Source organism: Canis lupus, chromosome 20 (assembly GCF_003254725.2).
Source record: "Canis lupus dingo isolate Sandy chromosome 20, ASM325472v2, whole genome shotgun sequence".
Lineage (NCBI taxonomy): Eukaryota > Metazoa > Chordata > Mammalia > Carnivora > Canidae > Canis > Canis lupus.
In genome coordinates, this window is record NC_064262.1 from 12,715,509 (window position 1) to 12,730,326 (window position 14,818).

At 40.3% G+C, this 14,818-nt stretch overlaps 1 protein-coding gene across 1 annotated transcript in view; it reads right to left on the minus strand.

Annotated features, from left to right (window-relative positions):
- The window catches only part of ARL8B (ADP ribosylation factor like GTPase 8B), a 45,816-nt gene extending 33,991 nt beyond the window's left edge, over window positions 1–11,825 (minus strand). The window contains exon 1 of the mRNA XM_025451105.3: window positions 11,498–11,825. Within this exon, the coding sequence (XP_025306890.1) occupies window positions 11,498–11,620 (123 nt within the window). The 5' untranslated portion in view covers window positions 11,621–11,825. The remainder of the gene's footprint in view (window positions 1–11,497) is intronic.
- Window positions 11,826–14,818: the final 2,993 nt, after the last annotated feature.

Sequence of the window (14,818 nt, forward strand, 5' to 3'; positions counted from 1 at the left end):
ATGCCAGGCACTATGCTGATTTATCTCACCTCACACCAAGAGCCATGGAACAACTATTCTCAAATCCAAACCACCAATGAAGAAACTGAAATTTTGAGGGGGTCACAGAGCTCTGACAGATCTAGAATTCAAATTTAGGTTATGTCTGACCCAACATACTTAAACAATGCTCTACACTACTTCACTCTAATAAGTCAATAATTATGAGCACCTTCTGAGTCAGGCACAGAGTTACGTTTAGGGGACATAAATAAGAAAGTCTGCAGTCTGGAAGTAGAGACAGATAAATAGATAACAGACCCAAATAAATACAATTTTGGACAAAGTGCTATGAAAAGAGAGCAGAGAGCAATTAACTTTGCCTTGGAGAAGAGTTAAGGAAAGGCTCCATAGATCCGGAATCTAAACAATATGTAAGACGGTGTCGTCTAAGGGGAAAGGAGCACCAGTAGATAATGTATTGTAGACAAAGGAAAATAGCTTGGTATCTTGAGTGTTTCATTCTCCATCATTAACACGATCTAACACGTATTTTATGGCCTTCCTCCTCCTCCCCACAACCATCTTGCTAATTGTCACTGGCAAATTTAAGCCCAACTCCAAGTCAAAACAAAACAAAACCACTAAAATTTACAAGTGTTCCTAAAAAGGGTAACACAGAGAAATATTAAAACCACCAGTGAAGTAGACTTAAAGTATTTGGCAACAAATTGACAAAGAAAGCTAAAAACGGCTAAGAAACACCACAGAGGTGATGTCCGATTTCCAAACTAGTCTCAGTCACAGGACTTGGAAGAGCTATATTATATCAAGTGGCAAAGCAAGGTCCTAAAGGATTTGTCTGTAAACAAGGATTCATCATACCTCATCTTTTCAACGGAACAGGACATTCAGGCTGAGTTACAGTTGCATTCCAGGCCCATCTCAAAACTGTCACTTAACCTCTTTTTTCCTTTTATAAGCCAGTGGGTATCTACTTAACAAGGGGGCCAAAAGAATCATACAATGCTTTGTATGTGAATGCACTTCGTAAAATAGACAATTGTTTCATTATAAAAAAAATAAGCCAAAACATTTTTATTGAACACCCCCTGTGTGTTGGAGATAGTAGAAAAGTATGATTAAGAAACAGTAGAATGTCTGAGAACAGTCTTTGTGTTAACTATCCTTAAGAATGACATAGCATAGAGGTGCCTGGATGGCTTACTGGTTAAGCATCTTAACCATTAAACTCTTAATTTCAGCTCCAGGGGTTATGATCTCAAGGTTTGACACTGAGCCCCATGCTGGGCTCCACATGGCACAGAGTCGGCTTCTCCCTCTCCCTCTGATTCTAAATGAATCTCTCAGCAGATATCTAACAGCCTAACTGGAATAGAAGGACTGAGGATCACACCATCTTTCCAATCATATGGTAAAATAATCAGTAATGTAACCCAGTAAGAGAAAAAAAAATGATATTCTGAGTCTAAAACTATCTTCATGTTTACCCAGTACCGAAGAAAAATCACAACTTAAAGCCCAAGAGATCAAATATCCTTTATGTTTAAAGCAAAACAAATTACAATGATCAACTTTTCTCTTCAGTAGAAGGACAGTATGTATACACAAAACTAAACCAGATGCTTTCCAGGGATAGAAATATTCCTCTCCAAATTAAAGAGTGAAGGCTTCCAAGCCTACAAGAGCCTGAGCCACTTTGAATATACAGCCTTCATTCAGCTGCCTGAAGGGTCTGTGGATTAGGACCTCTTCTGGGCAGCTACAATCTGGGCACAGACTCATGTACACAGGCACCATAAACAAATCAAGATAGTCCAATTGCAATTCTGGAGTAGTGGAGAACATTCTGTTGACTTCTTGCTTAAAAAAACGTTTGCAAAATAAGTAATAAGCAGAGTAGGATAACACAAATCACAAGAAAGAAAATATTCTACAACATTCTTTTGAAGAGAATCCAGGATTGGATTCTCAACTACTTCCTAAGTTTTTTTTACTAAGATTAAGATATGAATTGATGAAATTCTAATTCTCAGTTTTAGTCCCACTGTATCTAAAAATAATAGCATGAATGCCCTTCCTAAATATAAATTCCCTTTATTTCATTAACCATATATTTTATACTCAACTCATACCTATCTCTTCTCAACTTATTCCCCCTTATCCATCCCATATCCACTACTTGATGGTACAAGCATATTCTTCAATTCATTCAACTCCTTAAAAAAGTCTTTGACGGGATCCCTGGGTGGCGCAGCGGTTTGGCGCCTGCCTTTGGCCCAGGGCGCGATCCTGGAGACTCGGGATCGAATCCCACGTCGGGCTCCCGGTGCATGGAGCCTGCTTCTCCCTCTGCCTGTGTCTCTGCCTCTCTCTCTCTCTGTGTGACTATCATGAATAAATAAATAAAATCTTTAAAAAAAAAAAAAAAAGTCTTTGACAACAACCCCCCCTTGTCCTGCACATCTGATGCAACCATTAAATTGCACTCATTCTACTGCCATAATAAAGCCATCTTTTCCTTAACTCTTACCTTTATGATCTCTTAATCAGACCTTTGTAATAACCTTGTGATCAAGCTCTATTTCATTGGTCTCTATATTTGCTACTAAATTCATCCTTTAGAAAACAAATCTTACTTCAACCCCCTGCCAAAAAAAACCTGAGCAAGTGTGGTGAAAATTACAATGGAAATATGATCAATCCTAACTTGCGAAGACACATGCTCTCGACAGGAAGAGAGGAATATGTAAAGGTTAAAAGATTGTCAAACTGGACCATCTTCTAGAACTCTGAAGAAAATTACAAAATCATTAGGCACAAACATTTCAATCAGTCAATAATGGAAAATAATGCCTGCAACCAAAATATACATATACAGATTGATTAAAGCCTATGACATATGTTCAAAAGAAGAGAGGTTGGTTCCCTGGATTACGGCAGAAGGGGATCAAAAGCTCCATCTTGAACTGGCTGAACTTGAATTGCCTTTTAGCCATCAAAGTAGGTAAGTCAAATAGACTACATGAGACCACTTAGCACGTAATCAAGATGATCCTGTCACTGTTATCAAGAAAGCATATATTGGGCATAATTATGTTAAGTGAAATAAGTCCAAAGAGAAAGACACTTACATGTGGGATCTTTAAAAAAAAAGGGGGGGGGGGGGTTCACAGAGAACAGACTTGGTGGCTGCCAGAGGCAGAGGGTATAGGACGGTGGTAGAGGAAACAGGTAAAGGTATGACCTTCCAGTTATAAAATAAATAAAAGGTGATGTACAGCATAATTAATAATACTATACTGCCTATTTGAAAGTCAAAGAAGTAAATCTTAAAAGTTCTCGTCACAAGATTTTGAAAAATTTTCACTATGCATGGTGATGGATGTTAACTAGTTAGACTATGATGATCATTTTGCAGTACATACAAATATGCAATCATTATATTATACACCTAAAATTAATATGTTGTATGTCAATTATAGCTCAATGTTTAAAAAAAGCAAATATTTGTGTATATATAAAAGGATAGGGAGAAAATTGGAAGGACATACAGCTTAATGTTAATAGTCATTAAATCCTAATGGTATTAAAAATATTTTTTGTTTGTATATCTAATGCTTTTTTGAAACAATATGGATTATGTGTATTCTTTTTAATAATAAAGTTTTAAGTTTTTCGGACATTCAGCCATTGAATGAAGAAAACAGTAATATCAAAATAAACCAAAAGGTAGGAGTGAAACAGCTAGATTTTGGAGGCAGAAAAAGTAGGTTTCTTCCATTTCCTAGTTTTTCCTCTGATAAGAACTATTCAAAAATAATGAAGTCTATATATCTGCATTCAAACACTCTCCATACAAAACAAGCTTTCAAGAAAAAGTAGATCTAGTAATCAATGTCTAAACCAGACCTTAAACCATTTTCAGAGAAGAAACGCTGCCTAAAGCTCTTTCTGGTACAGCCTGCATACAGTCTCAGGAGCCCACTTCTCATCTAGGAGAGGACAGGCTACCACAAACACAACATACTGCCTTTTGCAGCTTACAAATTCATGGTTGTCAAGAGTGATTAAACCCACTCTAATCTTAAATCCTGGTTTAAAAATTAAAGCAAACACACCCAAATGGATACCAATATTATGGTTTTATCCAAATTTAAAATTACAATCTAAGCATACACTTGTATAGGGCACCTAAATTCTAAAGGGCAGACACTACTGCCAAGTGCCCCTCTTTCCTTCCTATAGGGATCAGTCTACCTCTCTTTTACCATAAAGATGCATTCTTAATTCTTAACACTATTCCAAGCTTTAAATACTGAAATATGAAAATGGAAATATGGGTTCATAAAGACATATATTTGAGCACCTAGTATGTAAGAACTGGAATACATCGGTGAACAAAAGCAACAGAAATCCCTGACCTGAAGGTGAGCACATTACAGTAATCTAGCAGCTAACATTTATGAAGTACTTCCATATCGCATGCCTTGCTTTGAACACTGTTCAAAATGTTTTACAAGGATTAACTCATAACTCTATGAGATGAGGTAGAAACTACTGTTATTCCCATTTTACATGTAAGGGAACAGACACTGAGGAGTTAAATAACTTGTCAAAAATAACACAAGTCAAAGAAGAGTCAATATTTGAACCTCAATAGTCTGGCTCTCAGTACCTAACCTCTATTCCATTCTAATTCATGCAACCAGCCATTTAAACATATTCCAAAAAAACTCATTCATACCACATTCATATGCCAACAAATTTAGGCTCAGAATATATTCTTACAATATTACTACTTAGGTAGAGCTAAAGTAATTATCATCAAGTAAACTGGCAAAAAAAAAAAAAAGACATTTTTAGGATCATTTTGCCAATCATCATCCAAGGTTTGCTTTTTGTTTTAATAACAAATGATTATTTTTCTAACCCAGTTTCAAAGGGAAATCTTCCAATTTTCAAGCAGAAATATCACAACTTAGATACCTGAAACCTAAAGATACTATTACAATTTTTTTAAATACAGTATTTTTAGAGATGATTTTAAAATGAACTCTAAAGCTTTGATTTTTTTTAAATGTAAAAAGAATTGCCTTTTGGGATATGAAATAAGAATGTTATTCTAGTGTATAAAACTAGACAAACTATGAAACTGGATCCAAATACAAGATCCAATGTCTAATTTAAGAAACAGTGTAACCTTTAAAAATAATAGCACAATACAATGTAAGCCTTGTGATTTTAACTTTGAAGAAAGAAATTAAATTATTCCATTAGAGATTCCAACTTTGGTTTGTCACATCCTAGAAAAACTAAATGCCTTAAATTATCATTTAATTTTGACCTATTCAGTAGATAAGTTAATATTTTTTCCTTGGTTTTTTCCTTATATGAGCACAAAGGACACGAATCAATTTTATTATTATAAAAGATACACAAGTTATTAATTTTAAAAATTCATATACTATAGCTTCAAAAAACGGTCTACTTGGCAAACATTCCTTTCCTTTTTTTTTTAGACAGACAGGTGGGGGGACAAAGGGAGAGAGGAAGGATCTTAAGCAAGCTCCTGACAAGGGGCTGCATCTCATGACCCTGAGATCATGACCAGAGTCCAAATCAAAAGCTAGATGCTTAACCAACCATCCAGGAGTCCCTACTTGGCAAACTTTCTTAGATTCTGATTAGAAAATAATATTTTTTTTAACTCCCCCCAACCCTGCAAGAAAAAGCAGCAACACACTATAATAGGACAAGATTAGGTAAGGACTGCATGGAAATATGCCAGATTCCTGGAATACAACCCTTAATGCAAACCACCATTAAGCTTAAAACAAATTAAAACAAAAAACAGCTAAAGGGGATGAGCTGTATTTATATGGCTTGCCTAAAAAACTCAATAAAAAAGAAAATTGAAAAGGAATTATGTTCTCTATAATCTTGGTCTTAGTTGCTGAAACAGATACTTCTTTAAACATTAAATACAGAAGCAAGCAATTACCTAACAGAATAGTTTAAAAATACGTTTACTTATCAACAACTAAATATGTTTTGCCCTAAAAATAACAAAGGACAAGTACTTAGCTGAAGTCCAACTTTATACATGAAATCTGTTCAGAGGACATTCTCGGTAGGAGCACATACTTTATTTTCTGGAAAGCAATTTTGCCATTTGACATGAAATATGTTCCCATCGTTTGACCCAATGATGTAACTCATCCTTAGGAAATGCAGAGCACATTGATATAGAGAGGCAAATCTGTATACTACTGAAACTACTGAAATGTCCAATAATGAGGAAATGATCAAATATATTATGGTACAGCCACAAGATAAAGCCATAACAGAATAAATTATAAAGGCATTAAAATAGTTTTACACAAGAAAAATGCATATTCCATAATTAGCAGAAAAACTAGATATCTCAAAACTTTTTTAAAAAGTGTTTGGATATATTCATTTAAAAAAAACAAAGAGAAAAAATAAAATAAAAAACTAAAAGGACAAAAAAGGAAATATTTTGAAATGTTTACAGCAGTTAATCTTGGATGGTAACAGTAACATGTGGTTTCTCCTACTTTATTCTTTTCAAATTTCTAATGACCCTGAATTGTCTTGATAATTAGAAAAAAATCTAAAAATAATACTTAAGTAACTAGTTTTTATAGGTGCAATGCATTTTGTATCTATGTTCAGTGACCATCCACTTTAATCTTTGAGAAAGTTAAAAAATGCTTTAGTTATGAGATATGTTCTAAGTCAGTAATTTAAAACATATTATTGCATTCTAACAGCTTTTTAACAAGAACATTCAGCTTTTGATATTCTAGGTCTGCATGTCAAAAATAATGGGAATGGGGATGAAGGTAAAGAACTTAGAAGAGAAACTCCCTAGCAGGATGCCTCATGTGCTACTACTCCTAATGTCAATTTGAAGACTACCTTATTGGAAGGCTAGTTTTTACAGTAAAATTACAAATTTACTGACCTATAGATGTGAGCCACATTATAGTTTCTTTAAAAACTATTTGCCCCTTTCTTACTCCAGAGTAAGTAATAAACACTCCGATCAAATTCAGAATTATTTCTGCTTTTTAAGGAAAATAAACATAGCTCAATTACCCAACAATGCTTGTTAGCCAGTTATTTAAATGTCCAAACATGATATAATATTCCAGTACTCCTACTTTATATAATTATCATTCCTTCCCCTAATTCATATCCTCAATACAGAGATATGCATGTGCGCGCGCGCGCGCACACACACACACACACACACACACACACACACAAATAGTCCTCAAATGTTAATCAACATGCTGAAGACGCTTTGGTTTAAATGTTATCCAGATTCATAAGAGTATATTTATGAACAAATATATTTTTTAAAGATTTTTAAAGGATTACGACCTGCCAATCCACAGCTATATGATTCTAATCTCAGCTGGATTTTAGAGGTAGACCAGAAAAGTAGAAAGGGAACTAACCCTAGGTTCTAATTTTATCTGTGCTATGAGTTAGCTGCCTTAGGAATTTCACTTACTTTTCTGGATCCTTTAGCTGCATCTGTAAGATGAGAGTAAAATTAAACCACCTAATTAAAAGTTCTACAAATCCTAAAAAAAAATTACTTTGGGGCACCTAGGTACCTCAATCAGTTGAACGTTGAACTCCTGCTTTTGGCTCAGGTCATGATCTCAGGGTCCTGGGATCAAACCCCAGCAGGACTCCAAGCTCAGCAGGTAATCTGCTTTAAATTCTCTTCATTTGCCCCTCCCCCAAGCAATGTTCAAAAGTACCCTCCCCTCTCTCCCTTATTAAAAAAAAAAAAAAAAAAGATTGTAGGTTCAAATTCCGACAATCGTTACAAATATCTCCTTTTTCTAATTCTCAGCAGTGATAAACTTTCCTTGGAATAACCAATTTAGCATCAATACTTTACAAAAATGTAGACAAACTTTTATACAACTCATTTCAAAAACAAAGTTATCTATAAAAGGTAGCTTATAACACTTTGCTAAATCCTATTAAACATTTCTTAGTAACTCCTGTAACCCATGTAAGAGTCTCCGTTAAAAATAAAGATTACTCAATGTACTTTACACATATAGGACACATGATTTATTATGCAATAACTGCCAGAATACTTAGCAATGGGCATTATTTCATTCCTTAACACTAATGAGAAAATTAACGACTAGAGGGGTTTCTTTGTTTAATGTTAAAAACAAAGAGAACAGTATGTATGTTAAGGGTCTCTATGTAAAAATATTAGATAAAATAAAGTATCATCCCATTTTTAAAACTACAAGAATATGAATTTTAGGATTGAAACTCTCTGTAAGTAAAATGCCCGATTTCAGAAGAAGGCCAAACCCTACATATAAATAATTCAGTTTCACAAACCTTTTGAGTAAGTTAAATGACATTTCTGAAATTTGTGTTAACTTTTAAGACAGAATATAGAGACACATTTTATGCAAAAAGTTGATTTTTACCAAAAGAAAACTGGCATCACCTGAAACTTTTCATACCTGGCAAGTTACTTGTTGAATGCGAGTAAATAAATGGCCAACTTTCTAAAGTGAGATCAAATTCAACCAATCTGTATTTTTGAGTCTATAAATCAAACATCTTATACAAAATATAAAGAATAGCTCAATTAATTTTTTTTTCAATTAATTTTTTTAAATATAAGGCTAAAATTACTGTCTTGGAAACAGTTTTTATCTAAAAGTCTGTAAAAATCACTTTACTAAACTTTTCCTCACCCTCAATATATTCGATAATAATCACAGATTAAGTTAGAGTCTGAGATTTCTTTTTAAAAAGGTATAAATTTTATTGAGGTCTCTTTTTCTCAGGATCTTAAAGGCTATGACCAATTACAATCCAGATTTTTTTCTAAGCCAAACCTACCCATATCACTACAATTCAAAAAGAATTGTCTAATGTAAAAAAAAAAAAAAAAAAAAAAAAATAGTGGAAACACTAGTTCACTTTGAGTTCAACAGTGTTCCAGAAGCTCTGCTGTTAAAATAATCTAATATATTTTTTAAATCGGGGCGGGGGGGGGGGGAGAGTACATGATATGATTATTTGCCACAGTCCATAAATCCACTCTTGGAGCACACATTTGGATAAATCAGATTCAAAGAAGGAAATGAACCCAGCTAATTCCCTTCTGAATATTTTTCAAAACACTGTTTCTGCATTAAAGAAGCAATGTATTGGCTACAAATAACAACAGCTACCACTTACCCAGCCCCTTCTATGGGCAGGCTTGGTGCTAGTCACTTACTATGTGTCATTTCATTTACTTCCCAGAACAACTCTTTAAGAAACATATTATTATCTCTATTTAATAGATGAGAAATCAAGGAGGACTGAAAGAAGATACAAGGCTGCTGAGTGGAAGAGCCAGATTGCAAACCCAGAGTTCCTTGACTTCAAAGTTCTTGCTCATTATAATAAACTACACCATCTATGAAAAACATAATAAGGGGCGCCTGGGTGGTTCAGTGGTTGAGCCTCTGCCGGTGATCCCTGGGGCCTGGGATCGAGTCCTGCATCAGGCTCCCGGTGCATGGAGCCTGCTTCTCCCTCTGCCTGTGTCTCTGCCTCTCTCTCCGCCTCTCATGGGTAAACAAATAAAATCTTAAAAAAAAAAAAAAAAAAAAAGAACATAATAAGCATAATTTTCATGCTCAGGCCTTTAGAAATTCTTCAAAGACTTACTAAACTTTTTCAAGTTTCCCAAGAATAACTACTCTGCAACAAATACAACAATTAATTGTAGTAATACACCTACATCTACACTATATATTAATTCAGTCTTGTAAAAAAAAAAAAATCAGGTTTACAAGGAGATTCCAATTCTTATCTCTCAAGAGAACACCAGAAAATTTACAGTTAACTAAGTCTTTCCCATATCCTATAAAAGCTCTAGTATGAATATTTAATCTACAGGGATTTTTCTTTAATTTTTATTTATTTATGATAGTCACACAGAGAGGGAGAGAGGCAGAGACACAGGCAGAGGGAGAAGCAGGCTCCATGCACCGGGAGCCCGACGTGGGATTTGATCCCGGGTCTCCAGGATCGCGCCCCGGGCCAAAGGCAGGCGCCAAACCGCTGCGCCACCCAGGGATCCCTCCACAGGGATTTCAAACTAATTTTGGTGCTATCATATACTTTCCACTCTACTATATATGTTGAAAAGTTAGTCATCCCAAGCCAAAACAAAACCCAAAACATCACCACCACCACCACATCACTAGAGGAGCCAAAGAGGAGCCAAACAAGTAGGCAAATTTTCTTTTATACTTATATGCAACGTTCCTCAAAGGAAGTCTGGATCTCTGCTCGTCTTTTTCTTCAAGTCTTACTCACTCCTGCTGCTCCACTACTGCAGGACTAAGAGTCACACGTTACATATTTTCTCCCACAAGGGAGCTGTGTTTGAATCATTCCTGTAACCAAACCAGTTGGGCCACTGGTCTATGAAATAAGGATTTCAACCACCATCTCTAAAAGATGGAAGAACTGCTGCCCTCTCTCTTTAAAACAGTTCCAAAGCTCATGCCTGACAAGTACGAGCACCTATCAGCTACAAGTGAGTCACATCAACTCCGGGCCTCTAAACTGAGATGGAAGAGCATCTTTCTCTCTTATTCCTTCCCCGCAACTAACCACCCAAGCAAAATTCAATCATCATCCTTCCACTCAACCGAGGCTGACTAAATAAGCACCACACTGCGTGCAATACAGGTTCCCAGGGCAAGCTCCCTCCTAGACACCCTTTCCCTGGAGAAGCAGAAGCCCCCCCCCCCCCCTTAACTGCTTGGCTTAATAAATGCTGCGGACCACCGAGCACTGGACGGGCTGGAAGCGCCCCTCCCCAGTCCCTACCGGCGAGCCCAGGCAGCGCTGAACTTGCTCTCCGCCCCCAGGGGGACCACTGAAAACCAGTAAACTGCGTTACAGGGAGACATCCCGTCCGCGGTGCTCGGGAAGGCGCCCCGCGCCGGCCTGCTGCTCCCCGCACCACGGCGCTCCCCGTCCCGAGCGGCCACTTGAGGGACGCTCCGAGCCTCACGCTTTCTCACGGGGCTGACAGCTCGCCAAATCCCACCCTTCGGGGAAGTGCAGGCTGGAGCGAAGCCTTCAGGTGTCCCCCCACCCCCGCCCCGGAGCAAACCCGATGCGCAGACCCCCATCCCTACAGGCGCGACGAGGCCAACGTGTGCCCCTTCCAAGCCCCCGCCCGCGAGGAGGACCCGGCCGGCCCTTTGCAGAAGGCGGCGGCCGGGCGCGGCGCACCACAGCACGCGGGAACCCCGGCCCCCGGCCCCCGGCCCCAGCCCGCGGAGGGGGCAGGAACGGCTGACCTCCTCCCCTCGTCCCACTCCCATTAGCCCCGTCGCGCTGACGGCAGCCCCGGCCCGGGCCTTCGGGCCGGCGCCGGGCCGGACTCGCGGACGGCGGCACTCACCGCGATGACATTGACGAAGGTGGTCTTGCCCGAGTACTGCAGCCCCACCAGCGTCAGCTCCATCTCCTCCTTCCAGAAGAGCGAGCGAAACCAGTCCAGCAGGCGGGAGATGAGCGCCAGCATGATGGCGGCCGGGAGGGAGAACGCGCGGGCGGCCGGGCGGGCGGCGGCGGCGGCGGCGGCGGCGGCGGCGGCGGCGGCGGCTTCCACTCGAGCGGGCCTCAGCCCCGACCCCTCAACGGCTCCTCGGGGCCGCGGCGCACCACTGGCGGACACGGGCGGGCGGCGGCGGCCGGAGCCAGGAAGCCGAGCGGGTCATATGACTCGCCCTGCCCCCCACGCTCGTCCCCGCGCCACCGGCGGCGCCCACGGCAAGAGCGACGTGGCCCGGGCGGCCGGGCGCGGCTGCCGCCTGCAGCGCCACCTGCTGGAGCCTCCGCGAAGCGCCGCGTACCGGGGAGCGGCCCTGGGAGCGGCCCCAGGGCTCCCCACCTGCGCTGCTGGCTGGCTCCTAACAGGGGTCAGCTCGCTCTTGCTGCAACCGTTTATGGACAGTCGGCTCTCCGCGGAAAGTCTTCAACGCGCGAGCCACTCGCCATGCAGCGAAGACCTCTTCCTACATTTTTGGTCGTCGCAAAAGATGGGAAGCCCTAAGTGTTGTATCAAGGGGGAACCGATTTAAAAAAACCCCGAGTGTGCGACCCAGCCATTGCACTGCTGGGGATTTACCCCAAAGATGCAGATGCAGGGAAACGGCAGGACACCTGCACCCCGGTGTTTCTAGCAGCAATGTCCACAGTAGCCAAACTGTGGGAGGAGCCTCGGTGTCCATCGAAAGATGAATGGATAAAGAAGATGTGGTCTATGTATACAATGGAATATTACTCAGCCATGAGAAAGGATGAATACCCACCATTTGCTTCGACGTGGATGGAACTGGAGGGTATTATGCTGAGTGAAGCAAGTCAATCGGAGAAGGACAAACATTATATGGTCTCATTCATTTGGGGAATATAAAAATTAGTGAAAGGGAATAAAGGGAAAGGAGAGAAAATGAGTGAAAGTATCAGTGAGAGGGGGATCCCTGGGTGGCTCAGCGTTTTAGCGCCTGCCTTTGGCCCAGGGCGCAATCCTGGAGACCCGGGATCGAGTCCCGCATCAGGCTCCCGGTGCATGGAGCCTGCTCCATCCTCCTGTGTCTCTGCCTCTCTCTCTCTCTTTCTATGTCTATCATAAATAAATAAATAAATAAATATTTAAAAAAGAAGAAAGAAAGAAAGAAAGAAAGAAAGAAAGAAAGAAAGAAAGAAAGAAAGAAAGAAAGAAAAAGGAAGGAAGGAAGGAAGGAAGGAAGGAAGGAAGGAAGAAAGAAAGAAAGAAAGAAAGAAAGAAAGAAAGAAAGAAAGAAAGAAAGAAAGAAAGAAAGAAAGAATCAGTGAGAAATACAGAACATGAGAGACTCCTAACTCTGGGAAATGAATAAGGGGTGGTGGAAGGGAGGTGGGCAGGCGGTTGGGGTGACTGGGTGATGGGCATTGAGGGGGGCACTTGGCAGGATGAGCACTGGGTGTTATGCTATATGTTGGCAAATTGAACTCCAATAAAAAATATACAAAAAAATTTAAATTGGGGATCCCTGCGTGGCTCAGCAGTGTAGCACCACCTTTGGCTCAGGGCATGATCCCAGAGTCCCTGGATCCAGTCCCACGTTGGGCTCCCTGCATGGAGCCTGCTTCTCCCTCTGCCTGTGTCTCTGCCTCTCTCTCTCTCTCTCTCTCTCTGTATCTCTCAGGAATAAAAAAATAAAATCTTTTGTAAAAATTAAAATTAGAAAAACAAAAAACAACCATAGTGTGGCCCCAAAAGGGAATACTATGCAGCTATAGAAACAAATGAGGAAATTCTCTATAAACTGATATGGGATGATGTCCAAGAAATGTTTTAAAGGACTGTAAATGCAAAGTATGTACATATATACAAGTATCCAGTGTATCTGCATAAAGAAATGCTGGAAGACCAGTAAAAATGGTTTCCTATGGGATAGAAGAAACTGGGTGGCCAGAGGCAGGAATGGGAATGAGACTTCTCTAGCTGTCTTTTGTTTGTCTGTTTCCACTATGGAAATGAGTTGCATGTTCAAAAGTTTAATTTAATTAAAAAATAAATGTAAATATCAGCAAGTCTTTCATACTAAAAAAAAAAAGTCCTTGCCCTCATGGAGCTTACATTCTAGTGAAGAGACATGTAATATAAGAAACAAATAAATAGAAGATATAATGCCATGTAGTGGGACACCTCGGTGGCCGAGCAGTTGAGTATCTGCCTTTGGCTCAGGGCCTGATCCCAGAGTCCCGGGATTGAGTCCCACATCGGGCTGCCTGCATGGAGCCTGCTTCTCTCTCTGCCTGTGTCTCTGCCTCTCTCTCTCTCTCTCTCTTTCTCTCTCTCTCATGAATAAATAAATAAAATCTTTTAAAAATATAATGCCATGTAGTACTGAGCATTATAAGGAAACTGAACAATAGAAGGATACAAGAGTAGCCCCTTGTTCTAGTTAGAATCAGAATAGACCTCTCAGAGGAGGTAACCCTGGATGGGAAGACTGGGAGGAAGTGAGAAAGAGAACCAAGCACAGATCTGATGGAAGCACATCCCAAACAGAAGGAACAGCAAAGACCCTGTGGGAGAGGGGGCATGGAATGCTCTGTAAACAGAAAAACAGTGTGCCTAGCTCAGATTAATAAGGCAGGGAGTAGAAAGAGATGTGGATGGAGAAATAGGCAGGGACCAGAGGAAATAGGACCTGGTATCCCTAGTTCGGATATTACTCTTGGTATGATGGGGAATCAGGTGAGCTAACCAATTTATATTTTTAAAAGTTGACTCTGGTGGCTCCAAGGAGAATTGTCATTATGGGTTGAATTGTGTCCCTCCACAAGGTATGTTGGAGTCCTAACCCCCAATACCTCAGTGACCTTGTTTGGAAATAGGGCCATTGCAGACATAATCAGTGAAGATGATCATACTGGAGAAGAGTCGACTCTTAATCCAAAATAACTGGTATCCTTATAAGAATAGCAGAAGATACACAGGAGAGGAGAAGACCATGTGATGACAGAGGCAGACACTGAAATGTTGCAGCTGCAAGCCAGGGAACACCAAGGAATGGCCAGGAAGCCACCAGGATCAAGAGGAGAGGCATAGGAGGGGATCCCTGGCTGGCTCAGCGGTTTACCGCCTGCCTTTGGCCCAGGGTGTGATCCTGGAGTCCCGGGATCGAGTCCCACGTCGGGCTCCCGGCATGGAGCCTGCTTCTCCCTC